Raw genomic sequence first — 24,560 nt, forward strand, 5'->3', positions numbered from 1 at the left:
ATACATTTTGCATGCTTATATAAGTTGGCATTTATGCAAATACTAAATTTTAGGTGCTAGATATGTAAATAATTAAGAATTGAATGGAATGCATTTTTTTTGCAGATTTCCAACAAAATAATTTTATATTTGCTTTATTTAAATTCAAACAAAAAGTATTCATAATATTGATGAGATTCTTTCACTTTATACTCCAAATATGAGTAACCACGTATCCCCATGACATATATAAATTTTATGTTATTGTACCTAAAAAAGGTGCACTGATCTTAAAGAGATCAAAAGATCTATAAGAGAGGAATACGAAGAAGGCTGGTCTACTATTAGGATATTATGAGGCCCACCTGACCAAAAAATCAAAGTCGTACAGAGTCAACCCAACTATGTCAAAACCAACTGAGCTCCGAGATGGACTAGAAGATGACCAAATGTCCAACCAAGAGCCATTCGGTCGAAAAAGAGTCAAAAGAGAGTCTGAGCCAGACATTACAGAAAAGTTAGCCTAATGTGATAACTCATTCCTTAGTAGAGTAGACCCAAAGAAATATCTAATTCCACAAAGTATCCCGACCATCCCGTTGAAACTCTAAAGACTTCTTCACTAGGTATTGAAGACAATTAATCAGGTTGGATGAACAACCAAACTATACCGACAATCAAGCTTAGCCAATCCAGTTGATCCCATTGACACAAAGTCAAATAAGCTTAGCCGGTAGTGCCATAAGTTAGCTAGAAGATAAGCCTACAATATAAAATATCAAAAATATTCTAGTACAAACCCTTTCCAAATGAAGGAAAAAATATGTAATATCAGCATTGTTTATCTTCTCAATAACTGTTCATTTATGATTTGTGCTAGAAGATTCATGACAGTAGATTAATATACTATCGTATTAGCATGGTGTGAAGATTCAACAATATTTAGAAAAGAGAAAATAACTATTAGTTACACCAGAAACTTTTATGTGGAAAACCCGTAATGGGAAAAAACCGCGGGACTTGGCTTACTTGAAGAGATCCACTTTAAAGTAAATATTATAAGTACAACCCCTTCTCCCACATGTGGGAAAGAGCAATTTTCCAAGTTACAATGTTGATGCGTGGAAGAACTTGTCAAAAGAAATAGGTGGTGATTGATAGTGATCAATGTCAGCCGATAAGCAGTGGTCGACTTTGTTCAGCGGTGATTGACAATGACAGAAGTGATGTTAGACTTTAGCTCCTTCTCAAAGCTTCAAGTTCTTCCTCAATTCTCAAGTTCTTTCTACCCCTCTCATGAGAGGGTTGGGGCTTTGTTTATTGAGTTCTAGGTGCAATTAATATTGAAATATGAATCAATTTAATCGGACGGTCAAGAGAACTTTCTTTTATCATGTATTGTTTGATGGACTTTTGAATATCTTAATGATGTCAGAATTGAGTAATCTTTGGCTATTTGAATTCTTCTTGTCGAGAAGCTCAATTCGACTTTGAGCTCGCTATAAATGTGTCCGCAAAACTTTCAAATATAGTTTAACGTCTTGATTAGGGCATGATTTTGTTCCATTAATTTGTAACATTATGTTCGACTTGGCAAGCCACTCAATTTGACTATAGTTAAATCAGAGCTCTGAATGATTTTTTTATTGAGACTTGAGCGTTTCTTTCTCAAAAACGTTCATCGAGACAATCTGTGTCATGCATTGAGATTCATGTCAAATAATAATTTGTTGATGAACTTATCAATTTCTATCTCTCTTTGTCCCCTCATTTAGGTTCTATTTTTAGATGTGCTTCATAGATAATCTCATATTCATATGACTATATAACAATTTAATAATTAATATTTTAAAATATTTTTTCAAATCTGAGAGATTTGCAGGGAATTAACAAACAATAGATGATTTATTTATTTATCTTTATATAAACAATTTTGTTATGCATCGCATGGTTCCTTCCTGTTGAAGGTTTCAACTGATCGTACACAAGGCTGATTCCATTAACTCTCGGCTCAAATCAGGATTAAGTAAATAACAATAATTAATCATTCTTTCACTGAGATTAATGTTAATTCAGACCTTAAAGAAAAATCAAAGCAAAAGGCAAATCATTCATATTAATGACCACTAAGCAAAATTTTCATGATACAAATAGCTAAAAATTCAATTTTTTTTTCATTTCTTCGAAACAACAAACTGTACATCAACAGCAAACTATACATTAAGAGAAACACCAAAGTTCAAAATCTGGAAACTCTGAAGAACCCTCATGCATATAAAACAGCAATAAATGGCCAGCAAACCGATCCCCAAAGCCCTGCTCAGCTTCATCCCCTTCATGGGCAACATCACCAAAGCCCACAAAAATCCCCCAATCAGAAACCCAATCAGCACAAATTCTGAATCATCCTTGCTCACAATCACAAATGGCGATGGATAAGCTTTCACTGTGGAAACAACAAACGATATTCCCAATCCAACCAACGTGTTAAAAATTGGACCTGCGTAGCAACCCGCAACCGCAACCTGAGCTCCATTTTCTCCTCCATTAACGGCCATGGCTACGTCGGCCACGAGATCTCCCAGTGAGTTCCCCCACGCCAGTACTGTAACTCCAAGAACCGAAGGTCTGACGCCCAGTATTTCTCCTATGGAAACCAGAAGAGAAACCAGCTCTCCTGCTATTATATAGGTCCAGACAACACTCATCAGGAAGCCGGATAAGAGCCATGGAAGCTGGAGTCTTTTTGGTGGGTGGGAATTTGCCGTGCACTCCATTGCTGCGACGCCGAGAAGTAAACCGAGTAAAGAAGCGAAGAGGAGGACGGTGGTGCTGTGCTCTGAATTCATCTCCGTTCCCCGAGAGTTCCATAATGTTGCCAGAAGAATTGGTGAGAGGGTCACGGAAGCTACTGCGAATGGTTTCGACCATCTTTCTTCTGTGATTACGGGGATTGTTAGCCTTCTTGGAAGATAGAGAGGTAGTTCTATGAGATAAAGGAGCCAGCTTTGATTTGGAACAGAGGAATCTGAGTTGAAAGAGCTGAGATATGAATCGATCTCTTTATCAGTCTGCTGCGGTTGTTGAACCTCTATGGATTCTAGTAATGGCATGCTGAGTTCTCCGGAATCTTTACCGCAGCAGTGGTTCATTGATACCATGATAATGTAGATGATGTAGAGAGAGACAAAGAACATTGCTTCCCAGATGCGGATTTGTCCGATAATCAGAATTAGGAGAAGGAAGGAGAGAGTCACGATCAGGAAGCAGATATCTCTGATAAAGCTGACACGATCGATGGAAATTGCAGGGCGGGATGAGCGGCTGACGGAGATGCTGATTATTGCGAGGACGGCGGAGGATACAAAAAAAGCGCCGCCGAGAACACTGCTGAGGCCAATCTCCACGCCGCTTTTGCCGCCTCCGGCGGCGAAAGAGACTATGCTGGAAAAGAGATCCGGCGCGCCATTTCCGAGGGAGAGGAAGGTAACGCCGGCGATGGTAGGGGAGAGGTGCAGGACATTGGAGAGGCTTTCAAGCGAGGAGCAGAAGTAATTAGATGCAGTGTTTCCGAGTAAGTAGAGGAGAACGAGAAGCCATAGAGCGAGAAGGATGAAGGCTAGAGCAGGGGAATTGACGAAAACACAATGGAAGAGGTGGAGATAGTCGATGTAGCCGTGAGGGTCGGATGAATCAGCGGATCTGAGATTGAAAAATACAGTTGTTTCGCAGCCGTGAATTGGGGAGGGGCGAGAGAAAGGGAGGAAGAAGAACAACAAGAGGAAGAGGGCTAAGGAGAAAAGAAAGCAGAGATTGACGAGAACATCAATGGATTTGTTGAGAGAAGTGAGTGCCATTCAAGGGGAGAAATGGGTGTTGAAAGAGATCAAAAGATGGTGTTTTGGCGGATGGGATTTAAAGCAGGGGAGGAGAGGAGGCGTGGGGAAGGAAGAAAGGCGACGCCTTTGAGCTTCTACAGTGGCGCGTCTTGATCCGCGTTCGGGTTGTTTTTGTTTAGGGTTTGGGCGGTGGGTGGGGAAGAGGACAAGGAGAAGAGATTCGAAAGAGAGACACGGAGGGGGAGGAATTGGGGATGGTTCGATCGGATTGGACGCTTGTGGTGAAGGATGATGTGTGAGAAGGACAAGTGTCGGATCTAAGACCGGCTGCTGCCAAATGGAGCTGCTTTGGAGGGTTAAAAATTTTTAAAATAATAAAATAGCAAAAGCAGAGTGCAAACTGCGAATGTGGATTTACGGTGCAAATTAATATTTATTTTTTGAAACATATCTAACCACCCAACTGAAATCATTTAAGGTGAATAGTTGTGCAATAATCTATTAAGTACTATAAGCATGTGAAGTATAAATCACTATATATATATATATATATATATATGTCACTTATGAGTGATATTTTGATCTGATGACTCATGAGAGATAATATGTCGAGAATGCATGTGGTGCACCCACGTCTATAGAAAAACAGAGTACGGGATGATCGATATTATTGGTTACGTAATCAATTTGAGATACTTTTTTGAGCTTGGAATGTTAAGTTTTTAATTAGACGGTCATCTAGAAATTTGATTTCAGCAAATTTATAGTCAAATTGATCGGGTTGATGAGAAAAACAGTGACACTAAAGTTGGTCAGATTTGAGGCAAATCAAGTCTAAATCAAACAGTTAAAATATTTTTGACTACTTCTAGTGTACAATTAGAATGTCAAACAGATTTCAAATCTTATAAGTTTGTAACTAAATCAAGTGTCTCAATGAGAAGAAACCAACAAGCCAAATAATACTCTATTTTGACATAGTTAAGGAATTTCAATGTTTGCAAAATTTTATCTGATTAATGTAACATCTCTAGGTCTTCCGATGAAATTACATAATTTTTTAATTGCAATAATACCTTCTCAGACTCTATAACTAGAGTTTTACCCCTTTCATGAAAGCGGAACTAGATTTTGTACTGGAGGAAGCCTGAAAATTGGAGGAGAATGAGCTGAGCTCCAATGTTTTACATCGAAGGTCCGGCGAATGCCGCCCACCACTGCAATCACCAATCGTAGTTGACCACCACTCGTCGGCAGTTGCCAACCAACATGGATCACTGCTCGCCGCCAACTTCGACCACCGTTTGCCGCCTCCTGCTCATCCAACAAAGTCTATTATAGAATTACGACGTGGACTACGAAATCTTAGCTTAGGTTACAGATTAACGAGACGCTTTTACAGAGTATTGCAACGATGCTCCCCAAAGATAAGACAATGACACACCTCAAAGACAGTATATCAGTGCATCCTAAATATGATGCAATAACATGCACCACACATATGGTGAAACATTATCTTCAAAAAATGGTGTAATAGCACAACACATACTAACTACTTACCACTGCGACTCTCAAGATACAATAACTATTTCCAGACTCCTGAAGCTCTCTCATTACAGCCCATCACTATGACCTACGTGGCAACCATGGCCTGCACTGTCCACAATTCATGCAGCTCCTAGCTTCGACCCCTCCATCTTACGGACTTTATCACATCTTTTGCAGTTCTCAACATTGGCCATTTTAACTTACATGCATTAGCACAATTCACCACTATAGCCTACGTGATCAACTACGACCTGTGTGGTTTACAACTCATACAACTACGAATTTCGACTGTTTAAGGAAGTTATACAGCTTCCCGTTACGACTTATGTGACCAACTATGACCTATATGACTTAGAACTCATTCATCTCTCAACTCTGACTTGTGTCACCTACGAACGTTATCACAATTCATCATTATGATAAGCATGGCTCACAGATCACTACTGCGACCCACATGGCTCACAGCTCATGCAAGTCTCAACTATGGCCTCTACGGCCTACATACTTTATCCCAGCTCCTACAACTCCTTATTATGACCTCTATGGCCAACCAATGCCCTTGGAGTAACCATTTATGACCCATATGACCAACTAATCCATGACTTTCAGCTACAACAGCTACGGTAAGCTAGTTTTACTTCCTTCATCTACAACATTTACGACAGACTATTGCCTTCATGACAATCGACTATGACCTTTTTGACCTGTTACGACTGTTATTGCTTAAATATTGTTGTACATCAATTTTGCAATTTCGTCTTCCCTAACTCAGAAGAAGAATGAGTATGTGTGCTCACCATTACATAAAAGACTATTTCAATTAGGCTAAGCCTCGTGGTTTGTTTTTGCATTTTCTAAGATTTTCAAGATAAAAACTTATGGTGTAAAAGACTTTAATTACGTGAGTGTCTACTAGATTTTGTGCAATGCTATAATATTATACTTATTACTCTATCGCCGCAAATCTTCTAGCACACACCAAACATCAAAATAATTTCTTAAGTATCATACATACATGAGATACACGCATTATGTATGCTTGTATATGTGCATACTTATTTTTCACAAAGTACCGAAATTAACGAATACAAATATACTTCATAGTAAAAATATATTATAACAATAATCTCTATAAATTCTTGCTAAAGTACTAAAAATATATACTAATATTTATAATAAAATGATTTATTTAATACATAACTAATAAGAAAAGTACACGTTGTATAAACTTATAATTAATTGAACAATAACTCAAAATTAAATTAAGGCTGAAAGCATAAACAATAAAACTATGATAGTGTATGTATATATATATATAGATATATACAATACTTTTTTGGGGCATTTACATATATACCACACAATTCTTATGTATTTACATTTCTAACACCAAAACTTTCACATTTACATTTATAGCACTCAAAACTTTATCATCACATACAAAAAAGCCCATCATTATTAGCTTCTTAGAAGTAAAATACATCTTCCTCATCCACAGGTTATCATGAGCACAAATATTAAACTTTAGGCGCTAGATATGTAAATATATAAGAGTTGTGTGGTATGTATGTAAATTTTCCTAGTTATTTTATAACTTTGATTTATATTACAATTAAGCAATTGTGACCTCAAAGTGAATCATAACTTTACATAGATAGCACTTAATTCTTCTTTATTTACATATCTAACACTTATAGATCAATTTTTACATATCTATGTATGAAAGTTTGCATTTCTAGTGATGTTTTTTTAATGTGATGTGAAATATTTGGATGGCATAAATGTAAAATAAAATAAAAATTTACATGTTGAATAGGTAAGTACATTTCATATGTTAGGCTACAAAGAACAAGCACCACATATTCATAAGATATGTACATTATTGGTTTGGCAAACATTGAATTATTAATGGGGAATATGGTACATGATTGTTTTGGTTGCTTCATAAATTTTCATGCATTCATAGCCACATAATATCAAATATTCAATGTGCATAAATATTCAGATTATTTAAATACATGCCATTTAAATCATGTGCATTTATATGTCCACCACATAAATTTCAATTTTTACGTATATGTCATCTTATCTATGCATGAAAATGTGTATATCGCATTTTAAAAGTTAAAACAGTGATTTTTTTTTATTTAATAAAAATATTTATTTGATATAAATATGAAAAAATAAAAATAAAATAAAATAATAATAATAGGGTTCATCTACTAGATATTTAAATATATAAAAATTGAGTGGTATGCCTTCTAATGCCCCTAAATTTTCTTACCTTTATTGAAGTACACATTAAAAATAAAATTCCTATTTTATTTTAAAGTATATATTGCATCTGCCTTGGCATTATTTACTCCATATCAAAATAAGATTTTATATTAGAAAATATAATTTGATATTTTATTTAACAAATTAAACAATTTAGTAAACTTTTATCCACCAATAATTTCTTACCAAATACTTAAAGTAAATAAAACTAAAACCATTGAAAAAAAATAATGACATAATTCTCAATAAATCATATGTACGCACTCAAGAAAAATGATAATTCTGCCCTTAAAAAGAGAAGCTGTAACACGTTGGTTACCCAAACATATGAACAACAATACCGACTTTCAAATCCACGTGGAAAAAGAATTATGATTTGGACTTGAAGCAACACGGGCTTTAAATTATATACGAAACAAAATGTCAGTTTAAGAGCGAAATAATATCCATTTCTTTTTTAATGATATGTATCATGCTTGAGATTGGCCTACCTTTTATTTCATTATTTTGAATAGAGGTTTATTACACCCAATGGTCCTTACACTTCAAAGGAATTATGTGAGAGCATGATTACAACTGACCTTCACCTCCTACCATGACTCAATTTTTATTATCATATTATTTCAGCAACATAGCTATCTTAACAATAATTAAAAAAAAAAAAAAAACATTTATGCTCCCATAACTAGAGTGTTAATAAGTATTAGATGAAGGTGATTTATATTATGTTCGAAGTTGTATGCATTAAAAACAAACAATTTGATGAGATCAAGTCAAGAAAAAGTGAACATGACGAAAAGAAAGGTTAGTAATAGATATGATTCAATATAAGTCGGGTTTAACAAATAATTGTCAGTCGTTGTAACTCCAGCACGCTACAATAATGGTGTCCTACCAAAATATTTTAGAAATCACAACCTTTTGAATGATAGAGTCCTATTAAAACATCCCATAAATAAATTAGAAATCACATCTCACTAAATAGCCCGACCAATAATGGTGATAAGGATAGCAGTAGTTGACAAAGACAAAGACAAAGACAGTAGGGAGCGACAACGACTTGCAATGTATTCGAATATTGGCCAAAATAATCCTGTTTTGAAAAACTAGCGTGTAGCTCGTAAATTCATCTAAATTGTTTTTTGAATCTATTTTTATGAACCAAAAGCCTAATTTTTTAGAATTCTTACATTAGCAATATTTTATGCCCAAAGTCCTTCAAATCAAGCAACACTTAAGTATAAATGGTAATACTCTAATCATTAATTTTTAACATAATTTTACCAACGGTTAAATTTAGAATTAAATTCACTTTTAAGTTAATTATTAATTTTTATGCAATTAAACTGACATTTAAAGCAATTTCAGGTAAATTACATAGAGTTATATAAATAAAAATTCAGAAAATGTGAAAACCGACCTTAGCTCAGTTGGTAGAGCGGAGGACTGTAGTTTGGAACAGATATCCTTAGGTCGCTGGTTCGAATCCGGCAGGTCGGATTTTTTTTAAAATAATTGAATTAAAAATGCTTTATTTAATTATTCCTTTTACAGAATTTTATAAAAAAAATAAAACGAAGATTTTATTTTATTTTTAATATTACTCCCATTTCCAGAATTTCAGTAAAAATAAATTTTATTATAATAATAAAATTGAGAATCAATTCATTTGAAGCTCTAAATAGACACATGAACAAAATATCCATGACATAAATTAAAATGTTAAGACTGCCTGATAGCTGGTTTCACACAGCTGTATCAAACAGACAATTATCTAGCCCGCAGCAGCTTCTTGGGACAGCACAGCTATTGCAAAAAAACTGAGAAGCTATGCATAAAACATCTTTTCACTAATTACCAAAATAAATATTAAATGTAGTTTACTTTATAAATTATAATTATCAACACATATATATTTCTGACATTCTATATACTTTTCTGAACTTTTTAATTAAATATCAAATGATAAAAAGCTTTATTCTTCTAAATAAACTATTATTAACTCGATGTGTCTGATTGATGACTTTAAACTATTAATAAAAAATAACATTAAATCAAATGAAATCATTCCTTTGTTTCATTCATGCATATGCCTAAATATGACATTAATAGTTATATAAGAATATAAATAAATAAATTATATATATATATATATATATATATATATATATTGTACGTATAAAAATTTATTAGCACGAATCTCAAAATAAATGAGCGGCTTAAAAAGAAGATGTAGATAAACGAGCATAAATACTTTTTTTAATTTATATGACAGAATATTTCAGCGTCCCCATCCAACACCAAATTAAAATAAACCTCATCGATCAATCAGGTGCATACAAACATACTATATTAGATTATTAACATCAATCAATGAATTTACATATAATCAATATTTATAATGAATAATTTAAACAATGCTGAGAGTACATGTCATTTGTTCAACATGACCAAACATTAAACATATTTACATATATCTGATTCTCATTTGTCCGTGAAACCACTCCACCAAATAAGTAGCCAGAATAAAAAGAAAAATGAGAGAAAAAATAAATCTTTTAATCTCTAGATATGCAATTACAATGATCACCCATATTGATAGAGTAACTGATTTATATGCTACAAATAAAATATTTATAGCATACTAATCTCACTAAAATTTTGATATTGCAGTGAGTACTACATTTAGGCCCAGTTTGGGGCAGCTTATTTAGTGTGATTTCGTTTACAAAACACACCTGGTATTTTTAGGAAAATTGCGTTTTGGCAGCTTATGCGTTTTGAAAATGCTAAAAACAACATTTTCACACTGCACCTATTTAGGCGTAGTGGTAGCTTTCTGGCAGCGATCTGGCTTTTCTAAAAAAAATAAAAATTTGTAAAAGTCATGCACCTAGCTTATCAACAGATTATTCAATAAGTTGCAGCTACCCCAAACATACGCATAACTTTTTGTATTGATTATTATTTCTCTTCATCTACAACAATTCACCTCGGTAACGCCCTTGTCAAGCTAAATTGAAGATAGCGAAAGTTGATCTTCTTAGGAGAATTGATCTCATCGGAGTTCTCGTGAGGCAAATTCAGCTCTTTGGGCGAGTTGATCTCATATCAACACAAGTTGATTTGGTTAAGAGTAGCAACAGAGTTAAATTGACCATCGCAATCATACATTTAATACTTTATCCCTATTACAGATTCAATGTCTATATTAGAGTCATAATTACACAATATTAAAACAAGCACACACACCTTAAATATGATATCTGAGCAAACTAACCACAAAAAGTTACCAAAAGATGTTCAGACAAAAAGCTTAGCTCATGAATTTTAATTAAGAAATTTACATACATACCATGCAATTCTTATGTAGAACATTTAAAAGATTATATTTCGTTTTTTAAAAGATAGTGATGTTTATATTTTTGATGCGATGTTAAATATTTGAGTGGTAAAGATGTAAACATGAGTGTTTGGATGTTAGATATGTAAATAAATAAAAATTATGGGGTGTTGATGTAAATGCTGTATTTTTTGTCCTTGTGTTTGGCATCTTAATTTTCTAAGTTTAGACCACTTGTCTAATTTAGATTGCTATCACATTTATGTCATGAATCTGAATGTATAAGTCAAAACATATCAATAAATAATAATATATATCAAAACTCTCAGCGCTAATTAATAGTAGCATTCACATTGCATAATCTAAGAAAGGCTACATCATGAAGTATGAGTACACTTCATTGAACATCTTGAGAAATGAATTCTAAAATGCTAGCATGCTAACTAAAGCATTAAAAAGAAGATCACATCTTAAAATTCCCTTCAACTATTACAACAAATTAAGTTAAATTACAAAACAGACCCTCTGTCAAAACTGGATAAGCCCCAAGCTTTGAGATAGCCTCAAAGACAAGAAACCCAAATAGATGGCCAATAGCCCAATCCCCAAAACCCTATCCAGCTTCATCTCCTTCTTTGGCAAGATGACCAAAGCCCACAATAAACCCCCAATCATAAAGCCTAGAATCTCAAACAATGCGGGGGCCACAGGTATTACAAATGGGTCGGGATGCACGGCCCAAGCCGACACCACCAGCGACAACCCGAGACCGGCCAATGTGTTGAATATTGGGCCAGCATAGCACCCGGATATCGCAATTTGGGCCCCATCTTGGCCCCCATTCATTGCCATCGCCACATTCGCTATCAAATCCCCAATGGAGTTTCCCCACGCAAGAACAGTAAACCCTAAAATGGAAGGGCTTATCCCGAATATGTAACCCAAGGAAACTAACAACCCCACAAGCTCTTCAGCAATGACATAAGTCCAAAGAACACTCATCAAGAAACCTCCTGCAAGCCATGGGAACAAGCATTTCCTTGGTGGATTGTCCTTCATGGTTGTGTGCAAGGCCATCAAACCCATGACCAACCCTATCAAGCCACTATAGAGACATATGGTGAGCCCCTCCTTCGAGCTCATTCCTCCTCTCTTTGAATTCCATAAAGTAGCAAGGAATATTGGTGCCAAGCCAGCAGAGGCCACCGCAAAGGGCCTTGACCATCGCTCCTCGGATACATCCGGTATGGTTAATCTTCTGGGGAGATAGAGGGGGAGCTCAATGAAGTAGAGAAGCCAACTAAGATAGTGTGAGGTAAGGATCCATAGCTGAAGAAAATTGGATGGGTTCTCGGGTGGGTTATGATCAGAGGAGGAAGAGTTATTTTCCTTGGTGGCAGAAATTGGCTCATTGAGCTCCTCAGTGTCGAGGATGGGAATGACAAGACTATCATATTTCTCACGACAGAAATGTGTGGCAGAGACGATGGAGACGTAGACAAAGTAGAGAGAGGTGAAGGCCATGGAACCCCATATGGTCACCTTGCCAACGATGAGGATAGTGAGGAGGGAAGAGAGGACAAAGATAAAAAAACACACATCACGAAGAAAACTAGCTCGATCAATACAAATAGTAGCAGCAACAGTTGCAGTAGTGGTGACAGATGGAGAGACTCCACCCCCTCCAATGCTTTTGATGGAAGAAGGCCTACAAAGGTTGATGACACCAACTACGACACACGACACAAAGAAGGCACCACCAAGCACGCTACTTAATCCAACCTCACCGGAGCCCGAGCGAAATGACACAATGCTTGCAAATACATCAGGTGAGCCATTTCCCAAGGAGAGGAGGGTGACTCCGGCGATGGTGGGAGATAGGTGAAGGACTCTCGAGAGGTTCTCCACTGAGGAACAAAAGTAATGAGAGGCAGTATTGCCCAAGAGATAGAATAGGACTAGTAGCCATAAAGCTAAAAGTGAGTAGCCTATTGCAGGATACCTCCCACACGAGCAGTAGAAGATATGGAGATAGTTCAAATAGCCTTGAGTGATGCAGGGGTGGTGTGTTTTGAGATAAAGGCATCTTGAATGAGAGTCCTTTAGCTTTTGAAGGCCAAAGCAACCAGCACCTCTTGGTGTTAACCCATGGCTGGTTGACGAGAGAGGAATGAAGGTGGTGGGAGATCGAATGTGGGAGGTGAAGAAGAAGCATAGGAGCAGGAGGAAAGTGGTGTTTATGATGGATTTGAAGTTTTTGTAAAGAGCAAAAGCCATTGGTAGAAGCCAGTCTCAAAAAACTAATTGGCAAAAGAGGAAGATGAAGTAAACATGCAGTGGAATTGGCCCTCTCTCTAGGGTTATGGCTCTTGTGAAAAGATTTGGTTTCATGTAATCATACTTCTGTAAGCTAAGTGTGCAAAGTGTGTGCACGAGTAAAAGAGAGAGAGACATAGAGAAGCGAGATACTGATTACTATTAGCAATTAGAAGAGTTGCTAGTTAAAAGATAGAGGTGGTTTTACACTTAGTGAGATGCATGCTTTAGTTGTTTTACTTTGGATTCCATGGCTTTTATAAGGACGCTAGGACAGTGACAGAGATCAGCTACTTGGTTTCAAACATATTGGATGAGCAGTAAGAAGTGGCTCAAAGATTAGCCCACAAAGGTTGTGAAAGGCCATTGATGTCATTTGTTGTTGTGTGTTTGTGTAAATGTAGCAGAATGGAGAAATGCATGCATGTTACATGAGGTGTTAAGTTGTAACCTTATAAATTTTTTTTTTAAAACGTTAACATTGGGGATTAGTTTTTGGAAGGACATGCAAAAGGAAGCTTGGTGGAATTACAATATGAAATAAAACCAGAATAAGTGTACGAACAACAAGACAAATCACACAATTCACAATATACACAACTAGGGAATCAATTGTACGGTGCATGGATTTCTACATAACAATCTCGATAATTATGGATTTAGTTATATAAAGCTCAAATCAATGAAAGCCATAATACTAATTATAATAATACTAAGCTCGAAAGAAAGATTAATGTTTGGGAAATGAGAAGGTTGCTCGCTATTAATATACAGGGGGGGATTGTTAGCTCGTTTTGGCATTTGCTTCCTAGAAGTAACTCAAACAAGCTAAGTAGCTTTATGAAACTAAAATGAGTTTATTCACATGTATATGTAATTTATGAGCCTCCCTTGACGCAAAATATATATCTACCTCTATATTATAAAGATTTTTTTTTTATGAATCTAATTTATATTTTTAGATAATAAATGTAGATATTAATTCTCAACAATATTCTATAAATGTTAAATCTTGGTGCAACAATAAAAATTCCTACATAAAAGAAGCCTCTCATACTTGAAGATTTAAAAATGTAGCCGACAGTAATATATGAAGTTTACAGATAAGTATCAATACTGATTGGGATGCACGAGAATGAAATAAAATTATTAATATCAAATGTAAAACAAGGAAATTATTGTATATTTGTAGAGGCTCATGCATATCTAGCCTTATATTTCACACGTAATCATTGGCTACAAAAAATAAATGTCCAATGGAGTCCATTGACATTGATTTGTCTATGTACAGCATACTCCAACTTTATGATGAACTGCTGAAGCAGCCAAGAACCAAAGACATTGCTAGTTTGGATTACGTATAAAAGGAGTTGATGTGAGAAACTTGAGAAAACCCACCACGTGAACTAAGTAATGAGATATTGGTTTAAGGATGGTTGCAGAACTTTCATTTTGTCTTGATGTTATGAATAAATTCCGTTAGCGTACGATAAATTTGAAGGTTTTCTTAAAACTTTGCAACAATCTTCTTAATGGACTTGGACATTTCATCAGCATTACATTTGGCTTAACTAAAGAATTCCAATTTGAGTATCTTAGCAGCGAACCTTCAACTCATTTTTTAAATTCCACAATCATAGCCTAAGATGGAAGATATATATTCATTACTACTACGATAAATTGTAGAGTTTGAAATTTTATCACACAAATCCAATTTCTCATAAACTTCAACTCCCAATTCCATACAAAATAAAATACTCAAACTCACGCACAATAAATTCTTTTCAAAGTTTTGCTTCTATTCCTCTTCATATATCTTAGAAGCTATGCTTTTCACTTGATTATATATATATAGTTAAAAGAGAAAGTAATGGGCAGAGGCTATTATACGATCCTCCAGCCACCCATAATACGTCTAACAATTCGACTACCACCTCCTTAAGGCCAATTGTGTCAGAGGAGATCTGAACCCCTGATTCTATACCGTGGATGCCAACTAACAGACCGGGATAAGCGGCACACACACACACGCACGTATGTATGTATGTATGTATATTGAAAATTTAATCACACCAAATATTATTCATCTATTAAAGCAATCTCAATTATTCATTCTTCAACAATCAAATTTACCCATACACACTTATCATATGCCATTACCTCACATTTAAATTATTAATAAGTTTACTTTTTTACACTCTCTTAAACTTGTTTTACGATACCAAACAAATTTCTTATTCATAGAAAATCTTCATATTTGCGTGGATTTATAAAATTATAGGCAACTTGATGTTGTGATCTCACAAATTTTAACTATACCTCCTTTCTTGTGATGAATATGCTTGCTTTGATCATGAAGCACGACATTATTGGCCAAAGGTATTGTTCCCTTGCTGCATATACAAGTTTTGGTTGGATCTTGCAACATTTAATTCTTTCAACAAATTTTACAGTCAAATTGAATGGAAAAAACATAATGTATACCTATGCATACAACTCTACAATTTGAGATTGCTACAATTGGATATTTCTACGACGCTAGATGAAGGCAGCCTCTCCCATGGAAAAAAAAATTAAGCTAACATGCTCTTTTCGGTCATCTATATCTATATCTCTATCACTATCGCTATATCCAACATAACTAAAACCCTTAGAAAATAAATGAAGTAAATCAAAGTTTATTGCACCTTTGAGATAGTGAAGAATTCTTTTAGCAATCATAAAATAGGTAATTGTTGGATGTTCTTTGTAATGACTATTGAGTCAGACAGTATGGAAATCATTTCTTACATATGCCAAGTACCACAAACTCTCAACTAGCTTTTGAAAAGTGTAGATCTAAACTTTATCCTTCCTTATATATTGAAATTAACCTTGCATTTCATTGGTGTGAATATATGTTTACAACTATCTATTTTAAAGTACTTGAGAATCTCCCTAGCATAACCTTCCTATGTCACAAATTTAATTTTTTTAGCTTTAATGCCAATGCCAAGATCATGAGCTAGCTATTAGCCATGTTTTCTTTCTTAAATTATTTGAATATGTTTGAATTGTTCTTGATGAAGATCAAATAATCTAAGTATAGAGAAAATATTAACATATCTCCATCTTAAACTTTGACATAAAGAGCAAGACATAAAGAGGTTTGGTGAATCCACTCACTAGGAAGTACTCACAATTTCTACTAGTCCATGCTCTTAGTGATTGCTTCAACTCATAAAGGCCTTTCTTCAACTTTTACATCTATCTAATTGCCCATTGAATTAAAGATCTTATGGTTAATCAAATTTTGGCTTATCCTTAAAGGACTACAATAAGGAAGGTAGACTTAATATTCATTTGAAATATATTTCTCTTATTTTTTTATTTATCAACAAAATGATCAATCTAATAGTTTCTAATGACGCAATACAAACAAATATCTCATAATAGTCAAGTCCAGCTCTTGATTATATAGCCTTTAGCAACAAATTTTATATTGATGATCATAGTTTCTTGAATCATTATATTTCTCTATTTCTTGCACAAATTCTTGGAAATTGACCTGCTAACAACCGAAAAAAAGATAAAATAGTGCAAGATCAAGCTATCAATTATTTTATAGAGACCTTAAAGGAATCTTCTACACAAAACATTGTGGTGAATTTCCATGATCGTTTTTAGTTGATGAAGTAGTTGGGGTTTAGGCACTTCAATAGTTTGTTGAGATTCTTTTGAAGTGAACTCTTATCAATCAAATCTCACGGATTTGATTTGGAGAGCTTTCCTTCTCCAGCAAGAATTTGAAATTTTTTAATGCTTTAAAGATTGCAGATTTTTACTTCTAAAAACACACATGATTTTATTAAAAAACCATCAAATGCAAAGCAGGAAAAATTGCTTTTACCCAGTGAGTTAAGAATTGATTGGTTTTCACACATCTATATGCCTTAATTCGAGTGGCTTCTGAGCTCTTGAATTTGACTTCTTTGAAAGCATTTTTGAATCACTTTCTAATTAAACATCGTTCACAAAGTTAAGCACTTTGAATGATGTAGTTAAACCTCTTACAATTCCCATATTTGATAGCAACTCTAGTTTTCTAAAATTGAGATGCCTAAAATGAAGATTCCAAAGCCAAAATGCATTATTTTAACATGTCCTGAGACAATTTGTAGCATCATTTAAATACTAATAGAAAACAATCTATTTTTGACATTTTTCACCTTGACAATCATCAATGGCAATAAAATAGCCTTTCTCTAAGAATTGACCCAAACTCAAAAGTTTGTTATTCATTTTACGCACATAACAAGCATTTGAAATTAATTGAAAATTTTCATCTTTTGAGGGAATAAGAATGATGCGTACAAGAAAATTCGTGGCAGTAGAGCAACTGATTATCTTCTTAACAAGGTACAAAGATTAAACACACTCAGAAGAGAGAGAACAACATGTAACAACATCAAAAGTTTTTACGTTATTTTTTGTCATTTTTTTCTTTTTTATTTTAAAAAGAGCCTTTAACTTGTCGATCATCGTATACTTCTCTTATTCGAATAAATATCTCTCTCGAATCTGATCAGTGATTTGAAGAGGAGAGGAACCAAATAAAAAGAGACATGCGATAAAAAGACAAATAAGAGAAAAAGTAAAAAGTTGAAAATCTACGTGCGATAAACCTCGCAATGATAAGTCAAGAATGTCCGCCCAAACAAGATTGGGTGGAGATACCTTAAATCAATATCCGGGAACGAAACATAGACTATCCATAACCAGAGAGTTATGTGTATGTACCTGTTCTGGGGTCACTAACACTCCCAGAGGAACATATTCGTACTAGCTAATTACATCTTGAGGGATACCCAAGAATACTCTCGATAAAAGAAGTTTCGCTTATATTATCAATGACATGGGGGATAGACAATCAAAAGAAAGTTTATTTTGTGTGGGAACAGTCTCAATGCTTCAAAAGTTACACTAAGTCATCGGGCAGAGATTGAGTCTCTCACATTTCAAATGGGTAGCGGCTTATCGACACACGGGACTCACGAAATGACATAAATCATCTTAATGGGGATATCTCAACACGTCAAAGCACGTTCGGGCCATAAGGGCAAAGGACGAATCATCATATCTCAAATGAGCAGCAGTTCATCGGCATCGGGCCATCAAGGTGATATCAACGAAGTCAAAGGAGCAATAGGGCTCAAAAGGGCTTAACATGAAGGTAGAGCAATCCTAAAAGATAGAGGTAACTGAGTCGGGGTACCACGAACCCGTCATCCACAGCCACTAGGACCCTAAATCTACCTGGTCGTGAAGGTAGTCGACTCAACGCGTCTTGAGGTTCCCGATCAGCAATCCGTGAATTGCGTCATCCACAGGAACCTCACGAATTAAAAGAAAGTGGAAGTTCAGCTACAAAGCTAAAAACACTCTAAATAAAAAGACGCACACCTCGTCTGGGTCGGGAAGTCTTCTAACACCCTAGGTACATACCTATAAAAAAGTATGTTGGGTCAATCAGATTGAAGAAGCACAAAGACTTATCATCGGGACATGCAAATATGATGTAGTTATTTAGAACGGTTCTTAAGTATTGTGGGGGCTCTATTAATATAAATAGGAAAGTAAATTTACATTTTTTAAAATCCTGAATATTTTAATCTTAAATTTTAAATATCTTGAATATTTTATTTAGGATTTTGTAGAAAAATAAGAATTCAAGCCCTAAATAGCCTATGTTGCATCATGAAATCTCAGATCACAGAAAGAAACAAGAAAAACAATTCAGGCAAGTGCAGACATGCAACATTATGCAAAAAGCAAAAACAAGCCAAATAAAATAATAAAAGACTGCTACTGCTGGGCCGACAACATATCCCAGAGAAGAAAAAGACGGTCGGACTTCGCATATACATTTTCGGTCTTACTTTTATACATCAATGTAAAATGTAGAATTAAGATACGGGGCACGAGCATCTGCTCATGGTTCCAGAGTCTAACGCCTCGGAACTCATGCCCGTACTTATTTCTGCTACAATACTCTCCTAGAATTTAAAAGTACATATGAAAAGAACAGACTTAACCCTGCATGAAAACAGATGTTAACGGGAAGCTCACATACAAATAACGTATAATGAGTCATGTCTTACAAGTGGGAAAGCTAAATAACACCGGCAAGCAAAAGAGTCAGAAGTCATTACTTGCTCCCCCACATAGCGGTACCTCTGTGTGTGCATATAAATATGCATGACTTCCTGCAGAAGAACGCCCTAAAACACTACCACACATATGCAGCATGCAGTCACACCACAAACACGATGTAAAAGAAAGATACATGGCTAGCGCAACTAATTCAACAAAGAACAATAGCAAGACATAAAAAAAATTATCTGGCACTCTAAATCTTGGTCTAGCACATCATCTAACGAAAAGTGCGTCAACCTAATAACTAACTGCGGGGTATGTCTATGAAAAATATAACTTTTACGGGGTCACCATACCGACCCAATCCTAAAGATATGAAGGATTTATAGAGTCACAAAAAGTGGTGACACAATTAAGATTTATTAGATATTTAGCACGGTCATATTATTGTCAATCCCGATGACTTAACTCGCTTTGCTCACCGGGATTGACCCTACAAGCAATGCCCGTTAAGGCATCGCAACCGACAAAGTGTTACTCTCGTAACGAACCTAGCTCGTTATCTATGTAAACATGGAAATGCAAATGCAATCAAATCAAGACATAAGTAGTGATAAAGAGTATGTTGTGAATGTGGTGACTCGTAGGAATGGGCATGTCGTGGCAGTAGGAGCCCAAAAAGAGTGTCGGTAAGACAGTAACCCGAAAGTGGGCATGTCGTGACGATAGCGACCCAAAAAAATGGTATGTCGGTAAGGCAGTGACCTGAAGGAATGAGCATGATGTGACGGCAGGAGCCCAAATTGAGGGTATACCGATAAGGCAGTGACACGAATGTGCGCATCCTGTGACAACAGCGCCTGAAAAGAGGGTAAGTCGGTAAGGAAGCGACCCAAATAAAAAGCAACTAGAGTAGATGGCATCGATTATGCAGACAAACATCTACATGCACATACACAACATGCAAAGGAGCAAGTGGTCGGTCAATCAGGGTGGTGCATCCGGTCAAACCAAAGTGGTCTGTCAATCGGGTCGGGGTAGCCGATTGAAACACAAGTGATGTGATCCGGTTCGGGATGACCAACCGAGGCACAAGTAGTGTCGATTATTCTGGGACGACTGATCGAGGCACAAATGGTGTCGGTGTCAGTGCAAGTGCGAGATACAAGATGCAAATGCAAGTATAACGTGCAAATGTAAGGAGCAAGGTGCAGAGTGCAAGTGCAATATATGACATACAATATGTAACATACAAGACACACATGCAAATAATGAGGTGCATGACCACATATGATAGTGAGTCGCGTTCGTACTAACGACTTCGCCTGGGAAACCTAGGTCTGATGCGCTTGGATTTGCGGCATCGCCGTCTCCAGCTTTGGCGTGACAATATATATGGTTTCTCCTCTGATTTCTCGTAGGGGAACTCTTCATCGTTCGTAGGGCAAACTAGCTACAAAATTTTTTCTGCTTTACGAATATCGACAATCTTATAGGACGGACTAACTGCAAAGTTTTTCCCGCCCTTTAAGATCAAACTCGACTAATCCCTCCAACGGAGATTAGGAACGTCAAAACTGTGGGAAATTTGGATTCCGACCCGACAGAGTTAAGGCCTAAGGCTCAAAATAGTGAATCACTCGGTTTTGTATAGGACTTAGTCAACGCACAGGAAGTTCTAACCTAAATGCTAGTTCTAGGTAAATCAACGATCAATCACATAAGTACGTTGTCGCGTCGGCTCACGCCGGCGCACATACCCCATGTGAGTGATCGAACTCACACGCCTAGACACCACTAGAACCTAGGTTCAGCTAAGCGATCGAACTCACTGCAAAGTTTTCTGTATGTTGAAGGAGAGCCCACGCATCGAGCCGGTGTCCAGTCCGTGCGCCGATGTATCTTGCAAAACATGCACGGAACAACGAAAAGAGCCAATCAGGTCAAGAGGCATGCAAGGTACACGAAATAAATGATAATAGCACATGACAATGCGACCAAAACGTATACCTTAGCAAAGGGTCGGATGGGCTCCTAAATGTCAGGAAGCCACCGCCGCTGCGATGAACATTGAAGCTACGGCGAGGGAGAGACAGTGAGGTCGTCGGCAACCTCGGACTAAAGCTGTCGGCAGGAGGTACAACGTCGCCAGTGAGAGGTGGCCCCGAAGGCTAGGCACGGATCTTGGCAAGGAAAGTGGGGCTGCTGGTGGACTCGCCGGTATGAGCTGCTCACTGCGAAGGCAGCAGAACTGGCGGCCCGGAGAGCTTGGGCCAAAGGAGGGGTCTTGAAGAAACGAGCTAAGGTTCGGCGGATCTTGTTTCGGCCAAAATAGGGGGTTCAAAGGAAGTCCGATAAGCTTGCCCGTGACGTCGCCGGCTGAAGGGAGGTGGCGCCAGCGAGGGACGGCGCTACGGCTAGGGGTTCGCGGATCTCATTTAGGTCAGAGAAGGGAGCTCAATCTTCACGCGAATGGTAGAGAGGGAATTCGGAAGTCGACCTACGCCGGCGAGGAGAGCCGGAGAGGACAGCGGCGCGAGAGAACAGCTAGGGTTTTTCTGAAAAGAGTTCGCCTGGAGGCGTGGAGAACATGTGATAGATTTATAAGGGTAATAATATTATTATTATTATTAAAATAATAATAACAATAATTTTTATTTAACACTCCCGCGCACAATGTGATCTGTTTCGTCATTCGGGGTCGTTCAGACCACTTCTTCAACAATCGGGCCTAAAACGATAATTGCGCATTTTAGTCCGCTCGTGAAGCCGTGGCAAAATGGGCATCCTTCCAAGGTGAAACCGACGTTTCGAACACGCCTGTGCGGTTAGTTTCATCTTTCGGGGTCATCTAGATGACTTCCCTGACGATCGGGTCAATTTAAGTCAATTTTGTGTGTGACGCGACAAAATACTGTTTATTGGCCGAATCTAAGTCGTTCGACGAGCAGAATGTCGACCGCACCTAAGTGAAAGCCAAAGTCTAACGAAACGACCCCAACTACTGTTGCGAGATATAGATATATCAGTTGATTGGGTATATATATAAATCAAACAGGAGAACGATCAACGAGGCGAAAAATATAACGAGAAAAATCACACTAGAAAAGAACACACATTTACATGGTTAGGCAAATTGTCTACATCCATGGAGTTGCAGAGGATTTTAATACTTGAAGAATTTACACCAGTCGATCACCTCGACTTTCAAGATGAATCTCTCACTTAGTTGTTCTCTATTCTTCTCTCTCTGTTTTTCTCTCTCTACACCGAGATACACCAAATAAACTCTACACCTAGATACACCGAAGAAGATAAATTTACAAGAGAAATGAAACCAATTTCTCTTATGTCACAAGTCACCAAGAAGAAGTCAAGGGATAACAATCATCTTCTTTTTTCTTCTTCCTTCTGCCGCAAGGAACTACCTCTTGCATTTCTCTTCCTACTATCCCGAGGAAGCCCAAAGAAGAAAACCAACCATGACTTAACTTTAAAGGAGAGCCACGTGAACCTTTTATTGTTAGAAGAAAGTGAGAACAGTTGAGCGGGACGAAGCAAAACTAAGCATCGCGGCAAACACTGGCGCCTACGGTTTGCGAATCGACACCAAAGGAGGCAGGTCGCGACTGTTTCGCGATCGGGAGTGCGGGAGCGGGATTGGGAGGTGTGGATCGGGCTCCAGCACTTAACAACTATGTGTCCCTCAACACGTGCTAAAAAGGTCTCGGGTAGGTGTCTGAACTATCGGATGTTACGAACGTGCCGTAAACTATCATGAGTCATGCAGATGGACACTCTACACTGGTGACGTCCACAAATGGATATCAACATACGTGAAAAACCAAGAAATGTAAAAAAAACACGGGACCTAGCTTAGCTGAATAAATTCACTACATAATGGATATTACATGTATAGTCACTCATTCCACATGTGAAAAAGGGTAGAATACTCACTCTTCAGAGTTACAACTTTGGTGCATGAATGAAATTATGGTAAGAAGTAGGCGGCGACCGATGATGATCGGTGGAAGTTGGAATGTAGTGGTCGGCGGGATCGGTGGTGATTGATGGCTGTCAACATTGGCCAACAATGGTCAATGGTGGTCGGAAGTGAACGACGACAGTTAGCGGTGGTCGACGAAGATCATAGGAGGTCGATGACGGTCGGCGAAAATCAACGACCATCCGCGGAGGTAGAAGGAGGTCGATAGTAGTCGACGGAGGTCGGCGGTGATCCAAGACTGTAAGCGGTGATCAACGACAGTTGGCAACAGTCAATAACGGTCGGCGACGATCAACAACGACAAGATTGGTGTCAGACTTTAGCTCTTTTTTAAAGCTTCGAGATCTTTCTTGAGCCTTAAGCTCTCCTCCACCCTATGATAGGGGTGGTACTCTATTTATAGTGTTATGGGTGCAATTAATACAGGAATGTAAATCACTTTAATCAGATAATCCGAAGAGCTTCATTTGATCAGACAATGTTTAATGGGTATTTGAGTGTCATAATGATATCAGAATTGAGTGATCTAGAGCTCGTTGGATTCTTCTTGCTAAGACGCTCGATTTGATGATGAACTCGTCGGATTCAACATCCATTTGGCCTTCCAAGTGTGTCTGGAAGACCTCCAAACATGGTTTGATGACTTGATATGAGCTCGATTTGTTTCATCTTGAATCACTGTTGGAACCATTGGGTCCGTTATGTCAAATCGATCAATTTGATTATAAATTTGTTGATATCAGACTTCTGGATAATTCTTTATCAGAGTAAGAATTTTTTTACTCAAAATATTGTCTCGATATTTGTCTCACGCTTTGAGATTCATGAAGACGATAGAAAATTATTGATGCGTATCAGTTGCCCCTTATTTTAGACAATATCAATTTCGTCATCCGAAAATATTAAAATTCAAAGCACTTTATATTTATTATCACATTATTTATAAAGTCATTTAATGTATTATATATAAATACATTTAGTGTCAAATATGATTAGGTTAGTGGAACTCGTTCTCTTGTTTGCGTATTCGTGAGGTTCGAATCCCTTCATATACAAGTTAAGAGATATATATATATATATATATATATATATATATATAATGATTTGAAAAGTAATT

General features: G+C 36.9%; 2 protein-coding genes and 1 non-coding gene across 3 annotated transcripts; 1 reads left to right on the forward strand and 2 right to left on the reverse strand.

Annotated features, from left to right (window-relative positions):
- Window positions 1-2,160: 2,160 nt before the first annotated feature.
- LOC110024319 (cation/calcium exchanger 1-like) lies at window positions 2,161-4,104 on the reverse strand. The gene has a single exon (XM_020724214.1). The coding sequence runs from the start codon at window positions 3,834-3,836 to the stop codon at window positions 2,193-2,195; it is 1,644 nt and encodes a 547-aa protein (XP_020579873.1). The 5' UTR covers window positions 3,837-4,104; the 3' UTR covers window positions 2,161-2,192.
- A 4,954-nt stretch (window positions 4,105-9,058) lies between these two features.
- On the forward strand, window positions 9,059-9,143 carry TRNAY-GUA. The gene is given in 2 exon segments: window positions 9,059-9,095; window positions 9,108-9,143. It is a non-coding gene; the product is annotated as a tRNA-Tyr (tRNA).
- A 2,199-nt stretch (window positions 9,144-11,342) lies between these two features.
- Window positions 11,343-13,443, reverse strand: LOC110024255 (cation/calcium exchanger 1-like). The gene has a single exon (XM_020724119.1). It carries the CDS (start codon window positions 13,261-13,263, stop codon window positions 11,515-11,517), a length of 1,749 nt encoding a protein of 582 aa, XP_020579778.1. The 5' UTR covers window positions 13,264-13,443; the 3' UTR covers window positions 11,343-11,514.
- Window positions 13,444-24,560: the final 11,117 nt, after the last annotated feature.

Source organism: Phalaenopsis equestris, unplaced genomic scaffold (assembly GCF_001263595.1).
Source record: "Phalaenopsis equestris unplaced genomic scaffold, ASM126359v1 Scaffold000251, whole genome shotgun sequence".
Lineage (NCBI taxonomy): Eukaryota > Viridiplantae > Streptophyta > Magnoliopsida > Asparagales > Orchidaceae > Phalaenopsis > Phalaenopsis equestris.